The sequence below is a fragment of the Grus americana genome, chromosome 3 (genome assembly GCF_028858705.1).
Source record: "Grus americana isolate bGruAme1 chromosome 3, bGruAme1.mat, whole genome shotgun sequence".
NCBI classification, from domain to species: domain Eukaryota; kingdom Metazoa; phylum Chordata; class Aves; order Gruiformes; family Gruidae; genus Grus; species Grus americana.
In genome coordinates, this window is record NC_072854.1 from 26072032 (window position 1) to 26096845 (window position 24814).

A 24814-nucleotide genomic window follows, 5' to 3' on the forward strand; every position below is an offset into this window, starting at 1 on the left:
AAGCTCAAATAAAACAGCTGGAAGCAGAAACCCAACAGGGGAAATTTCAGCTCAGACTGGCAGTTATGAACAACTTAAAACTAGAATAGAAAGCACTTTGCACCATTAACGCTACCTTTGCTATTAGCTCTGTTATATCTCACTGTTAGGACTGAGGGGCTTGATTTATCATGCTACCAACAAACTAATATAATGAATTCTCCTCCCATTAAAAACATCCCAGGGGAGACTACCTGTCCTGTAAAATACAGCAATCATTTCACATCAGACAATAGTTTAAATAACAGCTTAGGGAAAACAATATCAAATACTTTTCATGATTGAAAATGGAAGGGAACATAACAAGCAGCATATAATTACGTGAATTCAAATTTAGCCCAGACTTCAGGGTTATCCAGTCTACTTTAGTGAGGACTGTCATTGAATCAGTAACCACAACTGGTCATTATCCCAGAGGTGCCAAAAGACACGGTATTTGTTCCACTTTGGAGCCCCCTCAAATAGAATTGCATGGTTTTGCTCTGTTTAATCCACTGTTTATTTTACTGTGCTTTTCAAGAGCCTCAAGTCTCAGAAAACTTCATAAAGAAATCCAAGATTTCTGGATTTCAGCTTATGAATCTGCTTTTGGTTTGTATTTTGGAGCCGTCCTGCCCTCAAGTGTCCTATGTTTGTTTTCCGAAGTTGCTGTACCTTCAGTCTTCCTTCCCACAGACACTGGTGAGATAAGGAGAGCTGTTCTGTTTTCCACCCAGCAGACAGACTTGGACAGCTCACACAGAGTGGGTTTGTGTCACAGCAGTTAAACGGTAACAGAAAAAACAAATGGAACGTTAGGAGTGGAAATTAAATACGTTAACCCTAATGAGAATACTGATTCGCTTTCCAGCAAGATCTTTGGAGCGGAAAACTCCCACACCTTTAAGCAAAGAAATCTAAAGGAAACACAAGATTTTGGCAAGAATTTTCAAATGACCCCTGAAGAAGGCAGGTATCCAAGTCCCATCACACAGCATTGTGCGTCTCTCCCTGTTGTGGCCATGTTTATGCTCAGCCTGTCCGTGGGAACAATGGAAGCGTGGGGAATGTCACAGGCACCCCTCAATTACTGCTGAAGGACACGTCCCGTACTGGTCAAGAACAGCTCACTTGAGAACAAGCTTAAGAAATTCTGCAGAGGGTGACAAAATATGGACAAAAATGGCTTGTAGTGGAATAGGTCCAGCAAACAGGACTAGCAGATGAGAAATCAACATGTTAAAATAAGCATGCAAAACAGTTTCATAAATTAGCTACATGTGTAGTATCTGAGTCTTGAGGTTTGGACCTGCTGGGTTTCCTTTGAGAAATAAATAACATCAGTGTTTGGCCTACGTGTCTGCTTGCCTGATTTCATGCAGGCAACCCTCAAAGTTTCAAAGACGCAGGCAAGAAGGACAGAGGCAGCACCCTGTGTGAGGGGCAGTGGGCAGAGGGTACCCAGCATGGCGGTGAGCACCTGTGTCTCGGGTGTCTCGGGGCAGTGCAGGCAGGAGACCCTCACCCTTGCCCCTACCCCAGCCCAGGTCTCTGCAGGATTCTACGGATGGAGCCCTGGCAGACGAGCCGCCTGAGGGCAGGACGAGGAGTCTCACGAAGCAAGAGACACCGGAGCTGGGCCCTACCGCTGAACGGTCCCGACAAACACGGTGCAAAGCCCCGCTGCCCCGCGCTGACCGGGGCTTGTCTCCCCGCCTTAGCCCAGTGCACAGAAACCGCCGCTCCCCCCCGGCAAGCAGCTCCGCATAAGGCAGCGCGGCCGGGCCCCGGCGCGGGGCCGCCATTATGGCGGCAGGCGCCCTCTTTCCCCTTCGCCCCGGCCCGACGAGGGCCAAAGGCCGAGGAGGGTCGGCTCAGCAGGACCGAAGCACAGGCACCGCGACGCCTCACGGTGCCCGCCGGGCGCAGGAGGCGGGGCCGGGGGAGGTCGGAGGGCGGCAGGACGGGCACCGTGCGGCGGGACGAGGTACGGTGGAGCGGCGGAGGGGCACCGCGTTAGCGGGGTTGAGCCGCGGAGGGGGCGGCTGAGGGCGAGCGGGCTGCGGGGAGGGTGGTGAGGCTCCCACCATCACCGCAGCCACCCGCCTTTTGGCGGGAGCTCCGCCGCGGGGGACGGGGGAAGCGAGTGCAGGGCTGGGCGGAGCAGAGGCGGGGGAAGGCCCGGCGGGCCTGGGGCTGGAAGTGGAAGTCCCCACCGGAGGGAGAGCGGCCGGCCGCGCGCGGCCTCGGCCCGCCTGCCTAGGCCACGAAGGCCGGGTGGATCAAAGGCCGGGCTTTGAGCCTGGCCTTCGCAGACCTCGTTTTCGGGGGTGCCCCTAAAACCATCTGTCATCCTGAGGGGGTTACAGCTGTCAAGGGCTGGTTGTGAGTTGCTGACTTAAAGGCTTGACGTGGAATGATGAGTGCGTGGTCTTTCCTGCCACCCCTTTAACACTCTTACTAAGGACACCCCCTGCTCAGGTAGAAAAAGGTGTGCACTTAATTAAATGATGTGCACTTAATTTGGGAGATGGAAGGGAAAAGTGTATCCCACCGGGTGGTGGGAGAGAGGCCATAGTGCTGCTAGTGCTGTGGGGCTGCAAACCACTGCCACTCGTGCCTTTGCAAAGCATAGCTGGGGAAGTAGGGAGCAGTATTACAACAGTAACTTAAATGCTTTTTGGAGGACAGAACCCTAACTGGAGACCACATCAGAATCTAAAGGTGAGACAAAAGGGGCATAGACAGCGATAGGGCAGAGCTGCTGTATGTATGGCTTGCTGAAGATGGCCTAGGTTTCTGTTTGGAAACTTTGAGTAGACTGAAAATTCCTATTTTTGCCTGGTGTTGCAGAACCTGTGGCATCCCGCTCAAAGTGCACTAAGTACAGCCCAGTTGAAAGGGCACTAAACTGTGCACTCGGAAGACCTGTATGTATCCATAGCGTATGTCCACATCAGCCGTACAAATCTGATACTTAGGATGGTGTCAAGCTTTTTGCTTGCGTGCATGTATTTTTTGACTGGGAAAAATCCATGCCAAATACATCCCCCAAAATACCCGTTTCCCCTAATGGAAATACAGTAGACCTATATACTGAGGTGTAAGGAAGGGCAGCAGTTAGTGAAAAGATGATACAACAGCCAATAGACACACCTTCACCATTGGAATGTCTTGACACGTAGCCAAATACAACTTAGGAGAGCGTAGTGTTATTTAGAACACTTTAATTAATGTTGGGTTTTTTTAGCAGGAGGGAGGAACTTGTTTGTCTTCAGTTGCAATGTGTTTTCTCCTCTAGAGTTGGGGCCATGGCTATTGACTGGATTGGTTTTGCATACGCTGCATTGCTGGCTGTTGGAGGTGTCGTAGGATACACTCGTAAAGGTAAACACTGGGCCAGCAGGGTTTGTAAATGAAGCATTTGAGCTTGCTCTCCACTACACTTTGTAAAAAAAGAATTGATGTGAGACATGAAAAGTTCACTGTAATGAACACGACTGCATCTTAAATCCATCCTGTGCTGCTATAAATGAGCTGAGTCTCATGAGATTTACTTGAGTCAGCTTAATGCATTTAAGTGGTCGCTTTTTTCTGTTAAGCTAATTGATGACTCTGTTTTCAGGGCAAAAAGGGCTGTCATGTTATCTTTGACCTTCAGTGTATTTTGGGCCTTCTCATTTCCTTTAATCATTCCTGTGTTGAGCACAGTAGATGCTCTTTCATTAAAGCTTATTTTCTACAGAGGCATCCAGGCTTGATTCTGAGATTTCCAGATGTACACTGGAAAGAAAACCCTTTATTTGGGTGTTCTGCTTTGGTGGTTAATTATCTTATACTGTTAGAGTTGTGTATTTTCACTCTGAGATAATCACCTTTTAGGTTATCATGTGCTATGAAGCGCATTTTCCCTATTTCAGTCGTTTTCACAGTCCTTTCCAGCTCACAGCGCCCTGCCTGAGCCAAGCACAGCAGAGGTCGCAGTGGTACCGAGAACAGGCAGGATCTCCAGGCTGGTCCCGGTTAGCTCTCCCACAAACTGCACGTCCCTGCAGTCGACTTCGCCATGGCCATTATCCATCCCGATTATTGTGATTTAGGGTCACTGGCTCTCTGCGCAGCGTGCATATGCTTTGCTCTTACAGATATGGCTTTATATCTCACTTTCTGAAAACACTCACTGTATTTTTTTGTTTGCACACAGCTGCGATCACTGACTATCCCATTTGCTTGTTCTCTTCACTCTTCAATAGTTGGTCAGTCCTCGTGGCAAATCTAGATTATTTTTTTAATTGGTATTGATTTCTGTTTTCTTGCAAATTCTTGATTGAAAATATTCAGTATAACAACTGTGAGCTACATGACGTCTGGGGATCTGGATTCTTCGTTTATAAACATTTTGGGATCAGCTTAATCCAGATAATGCCTGCTATGCTGATCCTACACTTTTATCATATGCTGATGAGTCAAATGCCTATTCAGAAACCCAGGTATATTACTGAAACTCTGGGCTTTATGAACAAGTTTTGTAATAGCACTGAAAGAACATGTCAAGGTACTTTTAAAAGCCATATTTTCATCTTCATTGTTATCTAATTGTTTTAACTTTTAAAATTCTTTATTAATTAAATGTGATGTTGGTGATACCATTTTTTTGTCCAGGACTGATGTCAGACTGAAAGTCTTATGGCTACATTTGTTGTCCAGTTTACCCTTTGTATAGATTGACACATTTCTACCATTTTTGGAGACTCCCAAGTGCTGTAAGATATAGTTAAAATCAACAGTTAGGGCAGAGAAATTACAAAAATGCTTCCAAAGGTATGTATGGTGGAGAAAATAGCCAAGTTTAGGTTTGTGCTTCAAAGATTATTTTTCCCAAATTGCAAGTATTACTAGATCCTCATCATCTCCCTCTAATTCAGTCAACTGTGCCCCTAATGCCATGCAAGAGAATGACTCAGTTACATAAATATTACATCTCTATTCACACTGGGTGAGCTAGCTGCACTGTGGCAAAATCAGTTATATTTTTAAAATATTTGGATGATACTGTGTAGAGAGAGAACTACTGTGTAAAGATTGAGCTTAAAGACATTGCATTGAGAAATAACACTTGAATGTTTTTTTGCAGGAAGTAAAATCTCTTTAGCTGCTGGTCTCACCTTTGGTTCTGTGGCTGGTTATGGAGCTTACTGCGTAACACGTGATCCGAGAAATGTGAAGATATCATTGTGTAAGTGCTTTACTATAGTAAACACAAAACCAAAAAAAAAACCCCACCAACAAAACCAAGCAGTTTCCAGAATTGCATGTAGCAGTCTCTCTTACATTAAATTTTGAGCATTGCTTTAATTTAAATGTTATTTTTAAATGGAGTTAGACACTTCAACTTAGCTTGCAAAATTCAAGAGCTTAAATGAGGAACCATTTGCAAGACAAAGCAGATCATTCACACAAAACCAGCAGGTGTGTGTTACCACCTGGCAGCACCTCCTTTTATTAGATGGTTACCTAACACTGCAAATATTGTGAAATCCAGTTGAGAAACATGACAGAGTACTGGAATAAAATCATTTGAGCTACAGATTAGAATGTAATTTGAGCAGTAAAGTAGGTGTGGGATCCAGTCTTGCATAATGGCACGTATCCTTAGCTCCCAGGTAAACAAATAGTTCAACTTCGTGTTTTTCATCTGCTGCTAAGACAGACGGGATACAAATTATGCAATAATTGTCACATTAGGAAGTTTGCCATGAAACCCTCATGGAGGTAGGGAACTACAGCCTCTAAGTGGGATATTTATGTCACACAACTGATTTGCAATAAGAGCTGTTGGGAGCTTGTCTCACTCATCGTTTTAGCAAAGGTGGCTTAGGCTGTGGTTTCGCATGCAGAAATGCATTTAAAATACATTTCAACCAGATTGTGTGAGTACACACTCACTTTTTCTGAACTTAATTAGAATTTATGGTACAGTGTTCATGCTAGCTTTGTGCTTTACACCAGCTACAGTTGTAAAAACTTCAATTTCAAAAAAAAAAACCCCAAGTTGAATACCTTGTTAGCAAAGTACGTTTGCACCAACTGATTTCTTTTGTGAAAGTGGTAATGGCATACCTGATCTGCTCCTAGATGGCCTAAAATTGGATATTCCAGTTTTGCCACCATGACCTTCCTCTGATTAAGTTACCCCACTGTTAAAAAACCTCCCTTTTTTGGAATGAAGACACAGCCTTTAGTATATGTAAATTTGTAATCATTAGCTGTGACGTGCTTTTAAGCAGCATATAGTATTGTACATTTATGGGTCACTTAAATCACTAATTTGGATACAGAATTTGTGGAAGGGAAGACTAATTAAAACTTAGTAAATGTTGCCTATTTCTTAATTTGTTGATTTTGAAAGGACTAATACAAAATTTCCACTGATCTGCTTGTTGACATCAGATATACTAAAATATTGAGAGTGTTGTGTATTTCATGTAGGTGTAGGCACATGACAACTTTCTCTCATCTGGAGAAATATGTATTACTAATTGAATAGAAATTATAGCAATACAGATGAGATACAGTACCCTACACAGGCCTTAGAAAGCTCTGATTAGGTAGAGTAAAAAGAACAAAGACTTTTTAAAGCAGTCTTAGTTCAGAATGTATACAAAGTGATGTTCGGATTGCTTAAAACCTAAACATATGTTTAACCTTGTCTTGGAATGGGTGGCCTCTTCAAGGTCCACCTGTGCTGAATGAAACAAAGAAGGTGGTCTGACCTAACCAGGGTAATTTTTGCCTGAAATGAGTTAGGAGGTATTCATACTAAGTGCTCTGCCAGGGACAACCATTCAGGCTGGTTTCAGTATCTTCCAGGCTGATGTATCCCAGTCTGGAAGAGGGTGTCTTCTGGCTTCGAGATACACAGATAGCTCAAATGAATAAAGAACTCAGTAGGAAGACTTCAAAGGAAGGGAGAGTTAGACACACTTAAACATCGGCAGGCCCACACCCTAAAAACCTTTGGTGGCTGCTGTATCTGCTACTTTCAGAATAATAAGGGCTGTCCATAATAAATGTGTATTGCTTTTGTAGAAAATCAAAATGTTTTCACTTGCGCCTAAGGTCCCAAAGTGGCAAAAGCAACTACAGCAGAAATGAAAAGGAAATTAAGTGCATGGAAGAAATTGACTGCTCTGAACTTACAAACCAGTAAATTGCAATGTAAAATGAAGCAAGTACACAAACCTTTAAAAGGTTAGGAAATTAAAAAAAAAAAAAAAAATCCCCCTCCAAACCCATGATAATCTGTAGTATTTATCACCTACGCAAGAGTATCCTACAATAATGTAGGTAATGTGTTAGTACAAGACCTTGATAGTAGGGTTCTTGTAACTTGTCCTGTATACAAAGAATATGTAGCATACAGATACCCCAGGCAAATTTCCTTTCTTGTATTATAAATTATTCTTTCAGGCATTTTCCCACTCCCCCTGAAATTAACTCTGTGCTTTCTTGAATACTTCAATGCAGTTTTATGCATTTGGAGTAGGTGTAGAAATTCAGACTTCAGTATGCAACAGTCAGTGCTATTCAGAGTGCCAGTTGATGCACCTGATTTATTGAATTTCTAATCTGAATCTGATTTACTGAATTTAATTTGACTTGATTTATTGGATTTATTTAACTGATTTCAGGTGAAACAGTGAATATCTAGCACTTTTGAAAATCAGGTCTAGAAGTTGAACATCTTAAAAACTCACTGGTACATGTGAAAACCCAGGTACTAGTAACTGGAAAAAAGAACATTACAGAGTGAACATGCTTTGTAGCTTGTGATCAATTCTAAATACACTTAGGGCTCTGGCAAGACACATACTGTGGAATAGTCCACTCTTCAGACATTCCTGAGAGGATCAAGGCTATGGGACCAGAAAATAAGAGCAATGCAGCATAATAGTTTTTTGCAGGGTATCTTTAATGAGTGCACATGCATAACTGGTAGAGTTTTGTAAGATGCTTGTAACTGTCAGAGCTTGTTGTGTAATACTGGCATGAGTATTTTTTATTCTTGACACGTGTGAGCACAGGACTGTCTACAGGAGTAGACAGTGGAGTCTGAAGAGGATTAGCCAGATGGTATAACTGCCCCATAAAAAAGGGAAGAGATTTGTGAAACTGCCATTACTTTGGCTGCAAGAGTGCTAAAGCCCAGTTGCCCATGAGAAGTCCTGCCTCTCTCCCCACTTCTAGGAAGCATTTCAGGTCACAGCTCTTTAATGAAGCTAGCTATCTTAGCAGAGTTTTATGTATTTTCATTAACCTTCTCGTTTATATAGCACTCTGCAGCCACTAGTTCGATATGAAATCCCCATGCCTGATCAGTTCATTGCTACCTCCATTTTTAGGTTAAAGGAAGATGATGTGATTCCTTCCCATGATGTTTGTTCTCTGCTGCTTACACTGTATTTGTTGCCCTGATGGGCTGCCCACCTCTTGTCACAGACGAGGATGGTTCCCTTGTACCAAAAAGAAACAAAGGAACTTGTAGTCATGGTGAAGGAGATGTTGATAGTCATTATTCTGTAGCAAAAACAAGTTGCGAGTTTTTAAGGCTTAGCAAATAAAGAGCTAGCATTCTAAAAAGGAAATAGATAAAGCTGGATGCTCTAGCTCCTTGAATAGTTAGTAAGAAAACAGCTCCAATGATCTAGGGTGGTGGGATTTATGTGAGACACTATTCCTGTAATTCAGCATACATGTCACTGTTATGATGAGGATTCTTCCAACTTTATTCATACCCCCAGGAATATAGATACAGGGCAATACAAATCACTGTCTGACAAACTTGGTATCTGTGGAATAGGATTTAGCATTCTGCTGCAACTGGAAACCTTATTTGCAGCTGAAATAAATCATAGTAGTGTGTTTCAGAAAAGCAAGAATGTGTTTATAGACCCATATCTCTGATCTAATGTTTTATCAAATTACAGTTCATAGCAAAACAAAGCAATGACCTTTGATAACTCTCCATGTTCCTGAATAGTCCACTGGGAGAAGTGAGAACATAAATATATTGAATTGTCTTTTACAGTTTCAGCTTTTCTTTTGACCATTATAATGGGAATGAGGTTCAAGAGGTCCAAGAAATTAATGCCAGCCGGACTAGTAGCATGCCTGAGGTAAACTTATATTGAGGATCTTAATGTAAAGATTTCACTGATTTTCAAATAGTTGCCACTCGACATCTGATTCAAGCCAGTATCAGGGGAAGTTACTTTTGTCCAGCAACTATACAGTTTAAGTGAAATTAGCTTGGAGGTTGCAGTGAACAGCTTTTTCATCCTACCAGGCAGATATGTCTGATATGGAGTGACTTTCTCAGCAAAGGAAATAGATATCTGCAATTAAATCAATAAATTAATGCATATTGATAAGGCTCTTAGAAGAACCTGAGGTAAGCCTCAGTGTTTTCAAACACATACACGTAAAATTATGTCATCTAATTTCATACAACACAGGCATCTTAAAGACCAACCTTTTGGTTTAGAAGTGCTGCATTCAAAACTGCTGGAAGCTCAGCACCTTTGAAAACTAGGACGTTTTTGACCTGACCTAAGAACTTTGGTCAATATTGCTGCAAATTATGATGTTTCTAACCATTCTGACTGCTTTAGTGCTGCTGTTTATTTTGGTATTCTGGAAGACATAATTTTCTGCACTTATTATTTTGGAATTAAGTTACAGAGTATATAAAACCTTTTTTTTTTCCCAGTGAGTCTGTAACTCAAAACATTTTTCAGCTGTAAGTCAGAATCTATGTCTTCTGAAGGAAGAATGACAGTTGCTTCATTGTCGCCAGATTTAATGTAACTCCATTAACGCTTACTCCCAATACATACAAGGAGGAAGAAATCAGATGCAGATTGTCAAGATGCAGTATTTAAGAATCGGGATTTAAACTGGAAAATGTTATTTTCCATTTTGGACCGTTCTTCAAGCCTAGATAGAACATGTGTTTCAGCAGACACTGAGGCTGTAGATTTACACATTCTGAAAGATTGCTTACTAGAGGCTCTAGTGTCACCTATTTATGATTCTGCTGTTACTTAATGATCAGTTTCACTGTTCATGCACAACCATATTTATGGTTTTGTTCTGTGGTTGGTTTTTTCAGCCTTTTGATGATTTTGAGGCTTGTTTTCATGCTGCTGTAGGAGAATTGAGCAACTTGGAGCCCAAGCATGACTGCCACGCCCACTGAACAAACAGGCAAGCTCTCTGTACTTGAAAGACAAGCTTGAACACAAGTCTTACATTGCATTTGTCTTTTCTGTAAAAGATTTGTAGCTGGTGTTTGATTATTGACATTTGCTGATATTTTGCAAGCTTTTTTTTTTAAAACTAAACTTTTGTTGAGGATATATTTTGATCTGTTTAAGCAGCCTGTTAACTCAAAGAATCTTTCTTTCTAAGTTTAATCTCTTTCAGGGGTGCTGAGCACCCCAAGAAATTGAGTTTGTCTTGCACTATATCTCTGAGAGAAGAATACATATAAATACATGTTTATGCTAAAAAGGCATATTGTATTGAACCATAATTTTGTAGCTTCTGAGATTAAGTAATCAACTCTAATCATATTGTCAATTACTAATCAATAAAGGTACAGGCCTGTACTGTGTTGCACTAGAAAACCGACCTTCCCTTCAAACACACATATCTTGTTTCAGTGGTTGTAAATGTAAAAACTATTACCAGTGTTCAAATAAAATGTAAACTGTTCAAAGCTTCTCAGTTTTTTATGCAGACTAGTGAGCCATCTTGTCAATGGAAGAGTCTAGTGATCTGCTCTGTACTCACTGCCAGTTTAAAACACGTACCACGTTGTAAATTCCCACTGACACAAACCACAGGTGAGGAAGGTTCACCACCTTGCACAAATAGGTTCTAAACTCTCAGTCTCAATACTCTAACAGATTTGCTGTTGTGGTCTTACACAGATGATCTTGCTGAAGTCCTCCTCACAAGCAAAGGAGACTGCTCAGACATAAACTATTCAGGGGTTGAAGTTGCTTTGGTTTGCACAGAAAATAATTAAGTATTCCCTGGGTCTGAAAGCTTGGCTAAGACTATCTTCTGGTGCACAGGAATGTGCAGCAAATCATTAGGAAACTGAATATGGCCAAGTGCACTATTGAAGACAAAGAGAAATTTTTGCTTTTTTTCTGTTTTTCATGCAGAGATTGCTTATAAAGGCTGTCATATATCAGATGTCAGTGCTGCACAAAGCCGTCAGCGGAATACCAAGCGTATTGTTCTTGGCAGGGGCTTAGGTGGGGATAAGGTGGTGTGAGCAGCTCAGATGTCTAAGGCACAACTGACATTAAAAAAAAAAAAAAAAAAGGCAAAATCCCCCCAACCTACAACCTCCAGCTCAGGAATCTTTTGCTAACAAACATTGGTATCGGTCATGTCCAGGCATTGCCAGACTTACAGGTGATGGAGCTGGAATGTTACGGATTTCAGAGTGGGATGACAGCTGAACACATAGGATGTGGTTCATTTCATTCTGAAATAGAACTTCAAGGCATGTCAGAGGAATTGAACTGCCTGTACCAGAACAGGGTTGGGTGACCAGTGCTGATTTGGATACTTGTACTGTAGACAAGGTGAATCCTGCCAAACAAGTAGTGTTCCCAGCAAGTCCAGTGTATCCCCATGGGACTGAGGACTCACAAAATGCAAAGGTGATGCCCTGTGCCAGTCTCTGATGGTTCAGTGATTGTAGCACTTGTTAGGAGGAGAGGTATAGCTCAATGAAACTTGCGTAGTACGGTGGGCATTGCAAGCTACTGCTTCCAGCTACCTGGGTAATGTTAATGTGAAACTATTAGGAACTAACCTGGGGAATGTCTGGGTGATTGGGTCATTTCTGCTTTGTACCTCTGAGATAGATACATTATGTGGCTTTTCTTATGCACAGGTCAGAAAATGAGGTAACTTTGCTGGGCAGCAATTCTGCATCTACACTGGTGGACCATTTTCTCTGCCAAATCAGTTCAAGCCCCTACTGAGGAAAAACAACTAACTGCAAGGAAGAACAGTTAATGGCAGTGTTCTTAAAGGGGACGGCAATGTTTCCCATTAAATTCACGCAATGACTTTGAAATAGTAGTGAATGCTTTAAGCACTGTTGAGATAAAAACTAACTCTTTTACTGAAAAGGTAAGCAGCTGGTGCAGTTCTTTTACAACTACTTACAACAAGACATTTCTTGCCCATAAACTTATGAGGATCATGAGTATTTATTTATTTATATTTATTTTTTAAACTGCAGCTCTGAAAGTACAGAGGCAACAGTGAAATAGAGCAGGGGAACAATGAACTTTGATCTAGGAGACCGCCGAGAGCACAAAACCAAAAGTTTCTAGGCCTGAATTTGAATGACTTCCCTGTTTTTCTGGAGTGGCTCTTCTGCAGTTTATTAACATGGAGGGAGGAAGGGGAAGGAGGGCTTGCTTTCCACAGTAGCCTGGAGGCTACAGCTGAAACATTCTACCCTACCAGGCATGTACTGTAATTAAAAAAAAAAAAACCACCAAGTATCAGCATATTTTATTTCACGTAACTGCTCCATGAAATACCACTCTCTGGACTCAACAGGTCCAAATCAGTGTTTTAGTCTAATTTAAACATGTACTGTTTCAATTATTATCACGTGACTGGCTATATGATGCAAGCTACAGAATATATCTATGCAGTTTGCACTTCTAAGGCACAGCTCTGGTAATATACTACACTCATGTTATCTTCAGCAGCCACATGATTAGATATTGAATATTTTCCTCACAACGGCAATAGACTTCTCATCTGTTGGTGGCTTCCTCTGGCTGCCAGGCTGCAAGAATTTTTTGATTGTTGGAATGTTGCTTGTTCTTCCTTTAAAAGCCTGTAAGAAGCAGCAGTAAAGCCAATGAGAGTCAAGAAATTGTAATTCCATCCTTTATAGCTTGTAAATCAGGTGATGTGGATTTTTACTTCTCAGACATACTTATAAACAGAGAAAGGTAGTAGCTCCTCATAGCCAGCTTGTGACTCAGCATTTTCCTTTAAAAAAAAAAAAAGGCAAAACCACAGCTACAACATTAGTCGTTCTGGAAAATCCATGTGTGAATATTCTGATCTGCAGTGCTGGTGCTGTGAAGTTTACCTTGGTTTCCCAGATGGAGATGGGAGGAATGAATATTAAAGAGTTCAGATTCATCCGGCAAAGGTGGAAGAAAAAAAGAAAAAAAAATCACAGCCTGAACCCACATCCTGCAGATATATTTGGGCAAAAAAGAGGCAAGGACAGGAATACCTCAATGCAAAACACCATGGAAGACAAGATATAAGAAACTAACAGCCCTTGTATATGACTTCTTCAAAATACAGTTTTGCTAGCAAAAAGAGGAGGACAGGAACTGCAGACAGGACAGGCTGCAGACTTCCCCTCCTGATGCTCATTGCTGTGTTTGAAGACATGGAAGTAGCAGTTACAGGACCAAACTGGTAGCATTACTAAGTGAATTCCTGCCAGATGAGAACAGTTGGGAAAAGTAGAGCTCGAGCAAGGTGAGCCTCTAGCAGCTCTGGGGGCAAGGCAGCGTGCATGCGTTCAGGTTGCTGAGGTCAACAGAAGTAGACCAGAGAACTGCCAATAACATAGTACAATGCTTCAAAATATTTAAACATCAATTAGCTTTTAAAACTAGGCAGTGACATTTGTATGTTACATTCCATATCGAGCTCAGATAATTACTAACCTGTAGCAGAGGGAATGCAGAGAGTATATCAGGCTTACATTCTTCTGCCATTAAAATGGCTTCCAGCAGATGGATGTCTGCCCAGCTTAATTTGTTGCCAACAAGGTAATCATGCCCATGGTCTTTTAAGGCCTACAAAAATATGAAGGAATAAAAAAAGTTATATAGGATGTAAGACTTTTATCTAGTTATTTAATTACAGGCAGTTTTCTACAAAAATACACAGCAGAGAAAAGCCATGCAAGCATCTATAAAGTCAGAAAGTGATAGATATTCTCACAACAAAAAATTAAATCAGAACTCATGTTTCAGTGTGCGTGGACCTATCACTCACTCTAACCTACTGCACCAGGTAGCTGTAGCAAGTCCAGTCCCACAAGAAAGACTTAAATCATAGAAAAGAAACAGGATCCAAGTAACTGTAAGAGGTAGTCAGAACAGTTTACCTGTAGTGCACTTTGATATAAAAAAAAACCCAACCCAACTAAAAAACCCCATTAAGTGAATTCCCAGATGTTTCAGCAAAATTTGAGATTGCTGATTACAGTTTGAAACAGGTCAGGAATGGAGGAACACAGCTTTTCCACTCATCATCCTGGATGGAAGGATACTTTCATGGCAAACTGCTGATGCAAGAATCACAGCCTGCCCGAGCTACTAAGAGCTGTAATAGAGAAGTTGCGGTGAATGTTGCAGCACAGCTTCAGAGCAGTTACCAGCTCTCCAGCCTACGTTTTCCCTGAAGACCTACCACCCTTGTAGCAGGAGCAGAAGGAGGAAATGTGTCTGTGCCCAATATACTCTAGTGCTGCACTGAAACAACAAACATGCGCTAAAACCAAGTCTGTGACTTTGGAAGCCGATTCCTTCTCCAGTCCCATCTGCCAATTTTACTTTAAAAGAGGCAGCAACCTGACTGAGGCAAGGCTGATACCTTCATGTAGTTATTTGCTATAATGCTCCACAGCTTGTCTATCAAAGCCATATGGCAACCCCCAAACTAAGCATCAGAACCAATAAGGGCAAGTGTAGGGTCCTGCACTTAGGGAAGATCAACTCCAGGTACCAGTATAGGTTAGGGGTTGGCCAGCTGGGAACCAGCTCTGTGGTGAAGGACCTGGTGGTCTTGGTGGACAACAAGCTCTCCATGAGCCAGCAGTGTGCCCTTATGGCCAAGAAGACCAATAGTATCCTGGGGTGCATTAAGAAGAGTGAGGTTATCCTCCCCCTCTACTCTGCCCCGGTGATGCCACATCTGGAATATTGTGTCCAGTTCTGGGCTCCCCAGTTCAAGAAAAACAAGGAACTACTGGAGAGAGTCCAGTGGAGGGCTGCAAAGATGATTAGGGGACTGGAGCTGCGTCTGCTTAGTCTGGAGAAGAGCAGACTGGAGAGAGGATCTCATCAATACTTACAAATATCTAAAGGGTGGATGTCTAGAAGAATGGACTAGACTCTTTTCAACAGTGGCCAGTGACAGGACAAGGGGCAACGGGCACAAACTGGAGCACAGGCAGTTCCATCTCAATATAAGGAAAAACTTCTTCACTTTGAGGGTGACAGAGCACTGGAACAGGCTGCCCAGAGAGGTTGTGCAGTCTCCTTCTCTGGAGATATTCAAAACCCACCTGGATGTGATCTTGTGCAACCTGCTCTAGGTGATCCTGCTTTAGCAGGGGGGTTGGACTAGATGATCTCCAGAGGTCCCTTCCAACCCCTGCCATTCTGTGATTCTGTGAACCAGATTGCCTACAGTGCTTTATATAACCTTTTGCTGCTCTATCTGGCTGCTGGGTATTTAAAGTGAACACTCATAGCTAAGGATATTTTCTGCCAGGATTGTGTGACACATGGACTGCAAACCCTGCTAAGCTAAGTCAATGGACAACTTATACAGCTGGTACAGAAGGAAAATTATTAATCATTCTAACAAAATTAACTAGGCTAAGATCATGGAAACATTTAGCTGTGTCTTTACCATAAGTGAACATGGATTATTTGAAAGACTTTCCTCTAGTGAGTATACACACTAAAATGTATCATAACAGTAGTGTATGCCACCTAGGCACAGGTTTGGAGAATACCGCTGTCTAAATTTGCTTTTTTATTTTTAATAATTTAAATACTTAATGTTGACTTCAAATCTTTGAAAAATTAATGTGTGCAATCAATCTCTCAGCACAGCCTTCCATTGGTCTGGCAGTGAATCTGTATGAACTCTGATTACAGGAGTGCTGGCTTATGTCATTTATGTGCAATTTTTTTTCACAGGGCAGCCTCTGTGGGTTTTGCTTGTGCAATTTAAGGCTCTGATAAAGAGGCACAAGAAATTGCATCAATTGTATTTTCTGAATGGACTTCAGCTGCCAGTAAACAAGGATTCAAGCTAGAAACACAGCTCAGCTCTGAAACAGCACATCATTATACCCTTGGCACTGACTTCGGAGGAGACTCTGAAAAAGCTCTGAAAAAGCGCTGTGAGAAAGTCTGTGTAAGTACAACCATACAAGGTACAAAAAGTAGTTACAAACAGAAGTAGGATAGCAAGATGAGGATCACAGCTGGCTCAATTCAAACAGGAAAATGTTAACACCAAAAAAAATTAAAATATCCTAAAGGAAAAAACAGAAGAAAACAACGTAACAAACAGCAAGTTGGTAGAAAATGGCAACTCAGTAACATCCAGGCTATGTTCCAGGGAGAAACAAAGAACAACCCATCCCCTCCTGTCCAGCTCTTGCCTACAGCTCTTGCCTAGCCTAGAAGACTCTTCGTGTGCTCTATGGGGGCAGCAAGCTTTACCTCGTAGCTCAATAGAGGTAACTCTGCAGTGTATGCTAGCCAGTAAATAATTGCTTTATGCTTTTAAGCTAGATACATCCTGTTTGCAGAGCCTCTCTGTGCACATTTAAGGATGCCCAAATAGTGATTCAGATAAAGACAGTAATAGTCTGTAAGTATAAAATATTTAAGCAATGGGTTTGAGAAAGATCACAGAATTAGGTCCTTAATTATAAAGCACAATGATATTTAACGTTGAGCAGCAAGAGTATATTACACTTCCAGGCAGTAAGTTCTGAAGGCTGGCACAGGTATTTAAATGGTGCATTTATACAAAATGCTAGGAGTTATCAGCCACTAAGCTGGGTTTAAAAAGTAGGATCTGCTCTTTGAGGAGTCTTAAAAAAGACAGCAAAGATACTCAGTACTGAAACTAGCCGAATATTATTTCGTGGCCTTCTTTTCACATTGCTGAATACGGCTCCATCGTACAGTTCCAGAGCTGAACTGTCACTTGCCTTCTGGCAAGCAGGTGTGTAGGGACAGGGAAGACTTTACCGTCTTCGTGGACTACTGGTGATTTATCACTTACCTTTTCATAAACAGGAAAGTACCTGGTTGTAGCTCGTTCAATGATTAAGGCAAGATTCTTTTCTTTCACGTCAGCTGGTTGAAAAGGGAGATGCATGATCATTCCCATCAGGTCTGTTGTTCCCTCCACATACATATCAATCCTGAAACAAATATTTTTATTTCACATTTATCATTTGAACATTCCATTTTGGTTATTTTCCTGAAATACAATGCTGAAGTGATCACCGAGTAAAATGCTTATTGGTGAATGTAATACAAGACACTAGTTTGTTTTCTTGTTCTTCCACTTTGATTCCAGGTCAGTTTTTTTCAAAGCACAGATCTTTATATATAGGCTCACAGTGTCTGCAACAAGCAAGCTATAAATAAGAGTTTGCAACTAACGTATTTAAAGTGGAGTTCACACTGTTCTCCATTGACAACCTATTCATCTGTGCTGTGGAAGACCACATATGCAAACCACGCTAGAGAAAAAAAAATAGTTTTGAGGTGTAATCATGAAAGGATTCAGCTACCAATTGCCAGTTCAAACATGCTAGACCATAATAAACCCCACAATCTCCGGAGTTGCCCCTCCATTATCACACAATAAACCCTTTGGTAGTCGGTTAGCTTAAGGACTTAATTGAACTTTTGCATGAACTTTTTTTTTTTTTAAAAAGAAAGAGTAAATAAAGTTTTTTGCCTTTCCATTATCCCTTTAGTTATGACAATGCAAAGTATCCACAGCCTACATAGTAAAGTAGTATTAGGAAAATATTGGTTTAACTTGCAGTAGCGTTAAGCCTCTGAATGTGTCTTTTTTTTAAATCAACTGTGAAAGATTCTTTACATTTTGAAAAAAGGAAATTAGAACACTTAAACACACTTCATTTTTTGCAGACAGCTGTAGTTTTTCCTACTGTTTTCTCATTTACAGAGAAAAAAAGGCATAGTTAGCCTTTCTTATTGTATAAAGGTCCTGCAGCTGCCCAGGAACTTAATGCGCTTCTGGTCTCTGTGCAATCAAATGAGCCTGAAGGTGGCCATTCTCACTATGTTGACAATTAACAATCATTTATCAATCACAAAGTCCATTCACCCAATCCCTGGATCTGAGGAGACAAAGCACTGGCAGATGTATATGCACCTTTACATGCAGATATTTCACAGCAATATTCTTCTCATAAACATTAAAAATCATGGAAGAGTATTAGTAAGGATAGTATGCACCATTACTGTACCATGCTCTCTCCTTCAGGTCCTTCCCATAGAGGTTGTACTTTGCCGCTATGTAGCTGAGGATGGCTCTGGTCTGCACCATCTTCATCCCATCCATCTCCACCATGGGCACTTGCTGAAACAGGAGGGATCCATCTTGGGAAGAAAAAGCAGCAAACTACTCAGACTGCTACACTGAATCTGAGAAAGAGACCTGGTAACACAAGACATTTCCAATTCTGAGGGGTGAAAGCATCTGCAAGCAAGCAGGTCTCTTAAATCTTCTCTTTACAGGTCACATCGTATTGGACATCTTACAAGTCTCATCTGTTGTCCTTTTGTTACATTGGTGTGAATTTATGCTTAGGGTACAGTTTACAGACTCACCATTGCGTAATTTCTCTAGGTCTTCCTTCGTTTCTATGAATTCTTCCTCAAACTGAAAAGCAAAGACAGAAAACAAGTGTGTCACTCCAAAGGCAATGGGGAAGTGGAAGAGAGTTCCACACTATTCCCCTTACTTCTCGTGATTGCATTGACCCCTACTCCTATTCTTCATCTCTGCTCCAGCAAATAACCAAGGACTATCGTGTCCCCGACCCCACAGTAGTGTAGAATGCTTTACACTGCAAAAGCAGTTTCCTTCATTATAAAGGCCAGTCTGCTTGCCTGCACAAACAATTAACAGACATCAAATCATTCACTTAAAAGCAGCTGATGCCACGTGAAATATTGAGAAATTTTTAATAAGTTATGCCTCTGTTACACAGCATTTATCTCCCTCTTTCCCCCTGCTGGCTTTTTTTTTTAAGCAAGAAGGACATTTGAATGAGGGCAAGATCTTTGTTTCCTCAGCACTCGTGCTCTGCAGCTTCTCTGTCCACAACATTCACAAGGGAGCGCCACTAAAAAAGCCTTTTACTTCCAATGCAGTATAAATAGTTTCTGAGAGAATAGTTTCAAAACACCATATTGAAGCAAAAACTGCATGTAGAAATTAAGATGCCTTCGGATGGTTTTCCCCTGATGTTAATCTAGATAGCTCCCCCACTGCCTTCTGGGCAGCTGTGCTGATTTATCCTACCCAAAGAACAAAAAGTACTTTGTTTGGAGATAACGTTCTAAAGTTTTTCATGTGGTAGCATGGTCTTTCAGTTGAGAACAACCATGAGACACAGAGAAGTAATGAGCATTCAGAAAAAGTCAGAGATACACAGTTTTGGTCTGTAGCAACAATTTAAGATCTCCTCAGCTTAAAGTACATTTCAAAAATGACACTTAACAATTCTCTTTCTATGTTAAAATCCTTTTACTGGGCAAGTGTCGCTCACAGAATACATTAAATAAATACAACATAAGAGAGTGTATCACTCAATCTAAGTATTCTGCATCACAACATGTGATGTTGTGCATATCTCTAAGTGTAAATGTAATTGGGAAACCTTTCCAAAGAATACTTATTTTGATCACAGATTAATCTGATCACCTTATGAAAAAAGATACAGACCTCAACCCCAGCTGCTGCTAACAGCCATCGGATTGACTCCATCTTCCCCCTTCCATTGGTGTAGTGCAGCTTGGGTTTCCCTGCCATGATTTCAGAGTTCTTGCTTCCTGATAAAGAAGATGAGCATGTTTTAAATTAGCATTTATAATGTTCCACTCCAAACTGCTACACACAGCTGGATGAATGTGAAAGTAGAAGGGCAATCAAGACCTAGATACTTGGGCCTGATTCAACCAAGTTTCCTGTGGATTAGTGGGGGGAAAAAAGAAAAAGCACACACTACCAGGAGAATATGCAGCGATTCAAAAAAGAATCATGACAGAATGTAATAAGCATCTACTAAATCATATACATATCTTTAAAAATATTAACACAGCTTTAAGAGCTCATGAGAGTTTTACAACCAAAACTGAATTGTAGGGTATTCCTGAATAAATACATTCTTAACCTTGCAGTGATACAATCTATTCAGAAGTTGTTGGGTTTTGGACAGCATCCAGGTCATACCAAACTTGAAAATGTACTGTCAAATTAATTGCCTCACAAGAACACCAACCCTGAGACACCAGCATTATCTTCACATCTCTCATTATGAAGTTTCAGAGCCCCATGCTGTTGTGCCTTTACGAATATGAGATTATAACAGCAATATATATTCCAGCATATATTTCACCAAGCCTGTTGTCTTCCATATCTAGCTAGTTCTGTTTTGACCATTAGCCAAATCACACTATATCCATTATAGAGAATGTGGATGACTTCAAGACCGATTTATGAACAACAGTTGAACTGTAACAGAGATTTACATCCTATTTGTTCTAAAAACTTAACTTTAAAATCACAACCAAATAAGTGAGACCGTGATCTCTGTTGGGCAGATAAGGCCTGGTCAATGGCCCCAGCAGCAGGGGGCTGAAGTCAGCCCACCACACGATGGCACTGGGATGAAACACTTCATTCTTTCAAATTTCAGTAATTCCAAGGGCAGTCACATGCCATAGTATGAACCCAGCAACTGATGTGAGCTTGCCTGGTGCTGGAAACAAAGCTAATGCTGTACTCTTATCACTAATGGGTCCCAGAAGAACATAGCAGATTTAATAAGAGGACGGAGTCACAGACTAACAGAGTGCTTCATCATTAGGCCAAGGTTTTATCTGTTTACAGGCAGGCTTATTTATTCTTGCATAGACTTCACAGTACATAATTGAGCCACAAAGTGGAAACTTTGGCCATAATCCCAAAGGCATCAATGAAGAGGCACAAACAGTACACCAGTGAGAGGGGAGACTGCATCCCTGGCCTTCTCCACTGAAGTCCTTTGTGTTGGGTGGTATCTTCAATAGGCCATATAAGAAACAGCCATTGCTCTACTAGGGCCTAGACTTAGAGGTGCCCCAGTCCAAAATACAGGTCTTCAAAATCGCTGCTCAGCTTCCACCTAGCCCTGGCAACGCCTATATCCCCAAATGCCTCAGTCTCTTCTAATGAAGTTCTCCTGATACATAAATATGTGCTTGATAACAAAGACTTGATTATGCCTTGACAATTTAGAGTTGTCATCAAGTCTAGAGCTGCTGGATGCCTAGCTAGCTTCCTAACACCTGAACAGCAATGCAGTGAATAAGGCAGGCATTTAGAGAGGTACCTTATCACAGCTACCTCACCAGGCCCTACACACAGAAGACCATGACCTACGCTTCATTTCTAGTTCCCATAAGTGAGTGAGTTACACTATACCAAGTAAAAGAGCTCTCAACCCTCCATACTTCAAAAATACTTCATTCCCTGATGCTCAGGAATTAGACAATCTTCTCAACTCCATCAGAGAGAACTGCATTTGGGCCCCTCACAGCCTGGACAAGCACTCTCACCTCCAGCACGTGGGATCAAGGCTGGGAAACACACTACGAGGTCAGGCTAGCATAAGCAGAAAGAGCAAACTCCCCTGACCTCTCCCCACAGGAGAGGTAGAGCTGCTAAGCACCAGCCCAGTCAGAGCCCTGCTTGACAGTGTCAGCTCAGTGTTTCACTCCAAACAGCTGGGAAAGCTGAAGAGCAGAGCAAGCAGAAAAGAGCAGAAAGTCAGTGGAAAAAAGTCCAGGTATCAACATAACCTGTCCATGACAGTTCCTTGTGGGGACTGGCCAAGGGTTGAGGCTTTTTGCACAGGTAAGAAAAAGATTTCCTGGAACTGCACTGCTTAAGGACTGACTTTGGGGCTTAGGCTGAATGCTTACACAGGGTTGCAAAATACTTGGTGACTCTGTTACTGCTCCGCAATGAATATGCCTTTGTAAAGCAGTGAGTCATGAAAAAGTAGCAAAGTTGGTAAATTATCTTTCCTGAATAGCAATAATGGGCCTGAAAAGAAATCACAAACTTTATGTTCTAGTACATTGGACCTTCCTTGGACCTCAGCCAGGCAGTTGACAGAGTGACAGCTACTGCTGTGAACACTGCATTAAAAAATCATGTTATTTTGTCCAAAACAATTCAGGTACCAGCCTTCCAGCATGTCATGGTTTAGCCCCAGCCAGCAGCTAAGCATGTGACTGCTGGCTCACTCCTGCCCTGGTGGGATGGGGAGACAAATTAGAAGAAAAACATAAAACCTTTTGGTTGGCACAAGGACAGTTTACTGGGACAGCAAAGGAAAAGGAAAGTAACAACAACAGTACTAATAAAAGAATATACAAAGCAGGTGACACACCATGCAGTTTGCTTACCCTATGCTCAGCCTGTCCCCAAGCATCAACTCCTCCTCCCCAGCCAGTTCCCTTTCTATACTGGGCATGACATCGTGGTACCATCATGGTATCAATACCCCTTTAGCTAGTTTGGGTCAGCTGTCCTGGCTGTGTCCCCTCCCAGCTTCTTGTGAAACTCTATCCCAGCCAAAAACCAGGACACAGTGAGAAACAAGTAAATGAAAGTAAGAACAAGCTCATAATCTGCTGCAAGATCTTAACAGTTCTTCCTGATGGGATGTGGACCCCGAGCAGTTCCCTGCAATGCTTTGTTCCGGGAACACGGGGCTGCTCAGGCAGAATGACCCTACAGCACAGGCCTCCTGCTGCATCAAGCCCCGGTCCGTCTCCAGACCATCTTAAGGCTGTAATTGCTCACCAGCCTGTGGTTTTTCCTGGGACTCAGGCCTAGCCTGGATTCAAAAAGCGTTCCTTCCACCACCTGTGCTAGGAGGAGCGTTGGAATCCGGTAAAAGGCAAATTACCCCAATGGATTTTAACAGTTAAACACCAAACAGCAATTCCTCTTCAGGTTCCTACCCAGAGCCAGACACAAACCTCCTCCACGCACACCCACCCCGCCCGGCGTGGGTCTCTGCCGCTGGGGAGCCAGCGGGGGGTAACACCTGGACAAAGACCCTCCAGCAGCGCCGCAGGACACTCAAGCACGCTCCCGGAGCAATGACCCGTCTGTCGCACGCCTCGCCTTTCGCCCTCCTGGCAGGGGCCCCGGCTGGCCGCCCCCAGCCCCCGCAGGCGGGCTCCTTCCTCGCTGCGCGGGTGGCCCGGAGAGGAGGGCATGCAGGCAGCCTAGCCTTGCCTTGCCCTGCCCTGCCCTGCCTCCACACCTAGCCGCGGGGCGAAACACACTCCTGCGGCTCCGCCGAACAACGCGCGACCCTCCGGGCGGGGGTGCGGCACACGGGCTCCCGGAACGGAGTCCTGCCGGCGAGCAGCTGCCAGCCCCTGCACCCCGCCGCGATACGCCATGCTTCGCACCAAAACTCACACCCTCCGCCAGACGGCCACCAGCCCCCCACACTACCCCGCAACGGCCCCCCTGCCCGCCGCCGCCCGTACCCTCTGCACAGGCCGCACCGCCGACAGACACCCCAGCCCGCTCCGCGCCGAGTGCCCTCACCGCCCCCTGGCCCGCCGAGAGACGCCGCTCCTCCCCTCAGCCGCCGTGCCGGGCGGCCTGCCCACTGCCCGCTCCGGCCCTCCCTCGGGCCTGGCCACGGCGGCTTCAGCGCACCGAGACCCGGCTTCCCGCAGCTAGACCGCATCCCTAAGGCCTGCAAGCGAAGCCGACGGAAAAGCCACCTCGGCCTTGTCCCTGAAGCCTTGTGAAGCGACTTTTTCCATTGGGCTGGCTTCAAGGTCGGCGGGGTGCCACGGCTGCACCTCAAAGAGGCATGGCAACCAGGGCAGGAGGAAGGCTTTGAGACCTCCGAGATGGCAGTGGGGTCACAGAGATGGCGTGACCGGGGAGAGAGACCTGGGCTGCAGCCCCTGTGCGAGCGGCACCGAGCTGTCGGTGTGCCAGGGACTCTGGCTATGCAGGGGAGCTGCACGGCAGAGTCGGCAGCCGTGGCCAAGGTTACCCGTTCAAGTTTCTGACAGCAGTCAGCAGCTGCGAGTGCCACCCAAATGCTTTGGGGAGGCGGGAGGGAAACAGATCTTGCCTATGAACAGCAACTCTAATGAATACATGCACTGCTGCTGAAAAACGTTGGGTTGTTTTCCTTTCTTGTTTCTAAAAACTGGCATTTCTTATAAAGAAGTCATTGGTGTTAGCATGAGTTTTAGTGCCCTGAGTTTGCCCGTTTTAAAACTGCCAGTACTAGAGCATTAATTACTTTTAGGGCACGGGCTGTTGCATTTACATCTGTGGTTGATTTGGTGTATAAATAATATACATATTTACGTGTTCAACTTTCTTGCTAGCCTCTCAGTAGCACAGCTCGATTTAAGTGATTACAATATACAACTTATGTACAACTTATATTTAACTGAACTTAATATAAAGTGACTTAAGTCAGCATGAAGTCCTACATTTCAGTGTCTCACTAGCACCTGGCACCAGTCTGACTCCTCCTTCCACAAACAGTAAGTTTTCAACATTACAGTTGGTGACAAGCATTCATCTCTCAATCGAGTCTGCA

The 24814-nt window shown here is 43.0% G+C and overlaps 2 protein-coding genes across 7 annotated transcripts; one reads left to right on the forward strand and one right to left on the reverse strand.

Moving 5' to 3' along the window:
- Positions 1-1498: 1498 nt before the first annotated feature.
- Positions 1499-16304, forward strand: TMEM14A (transmembrane protein 14A). Of its 4 annotated transcripts, XR_008576503.1 has the most exons (6): positions 1855-2005; positions 3320-3405; positions 5153-5254; positions 9107-9194; positions 10190-10284; positions 16089-16304. XR_008576503.1 is itself a non-coding variant. In XM_054821451.1 (5 exons), exons 2-5 carry the CDS (start codon positions 3330-3332, stop codon positions 10227-10229), a joined length of 306 nt encoding a protein of 101 aa, XP_054677426.1. In that variant the 5' UTR covers positions 1767-2005; positions 3320-3329; the 3' UTR covers positions 10230-10798. The 4 variants fall into 4 exon arrangements, 3 of the variants coding, with proteins under 3 accessions (XP_054677425.1, XP_054677426.1, XP_054677424.1); XM_054821451.1 differs by lacking the exon at positions 16089-16304 and having other exon boundaries at positions 1767-2005; positions 10190-10798; XM_054821449.1 differs by lacking the exons at positions 1855-2005; positions 16089-16304 and adding an exon at positions 2235-2742 and having other exon boundaries at positions 10190-10798.
- Positions 12609-24169, reverse strand: LOC129204805 (glutathione S-transferase). Of its 3 annotated transcripts, none has more exons than XM_054821448.1 (7): positions 23973-24169; positions 19900-20006; positions 18780-18831; positions 18416-18548; positions 17191-17332; positions 13818-13949; positions 12609-12961 (listed from the first exon to the last, which is right to left on the reverse strand). In XM_054821448.1, exons 2-7 carry the CDS (start codon positions 19984-19986, stop codon positions 12839-12841), a joined length of 669 nt encoding a protein of 222 aa, XP_054677423.1. In that variant the 5' UTR covers positions 19987-20006; positions 23973-24169; the 3' UTR covers positions 12609-12838. The 3 variants fall into 3 exon arrangements, with proteins under 3 accessions (XP_054677423.1, XP_054677421.1, XP_054677422.1); XM_054821446.1 differs by lacking the exon at positions 23973-24169 and adding an exon at positions 23791-23934; XM_054821447.1 differs by lacking the exon at positions 23973-24169 and adding an exon at positions 23730-23842.
- Positions 24170-24814: the final 645 nt, after the last annotated feature.

Excerpts from the sequence above, each read along its gene's own strand:
- TMEM14A (XM_054821451.1), top strand. The coding sequence starts at position 3,330 with ATGGCTATTGACTGGATTGGTTTTGCATACGCTGCATTGCTGGCTGTT. Across the intron at positions 3,406-5,152 it reads CGTAGGATACACTCGTAAAG|GAAGTAAAATCTCTTTAGCT; the intron begins GTAAACACTGGG and ends GTTTTTTTGCAG. Across the intron at positions 5,255-9,106 it reads AAATGTGAAGATATCATTGT|TTTCAGCTTTTCTTTTGACC; the intron begins GTAAGTGCTTTA and ends TGTCTTTTACAG.
- LOC129204805 (XM_054821448.1), bottom strand. The coding sequence starts at position 19,986 with ATGGCAGGGAAACCCAAGCTGCACTACACCAATGGAAGGGGGAAGATG. Across the intron at positions 18,549-18,779 it reads CCTAGAGAAATTACGCAATG|ATGGATCCCTCCTGTTTCAG; the intron begins GTGAGTCTGTAA and ends TTTCTTCCCAAG. Across the intron at positions 17,333-18,415 it reads GACCTGAAGGAGAGAGCATG|GATTGATATGTATGTGGAGG; the intron begins GTACAGTAATGG and ends TATTTGTTTCAG.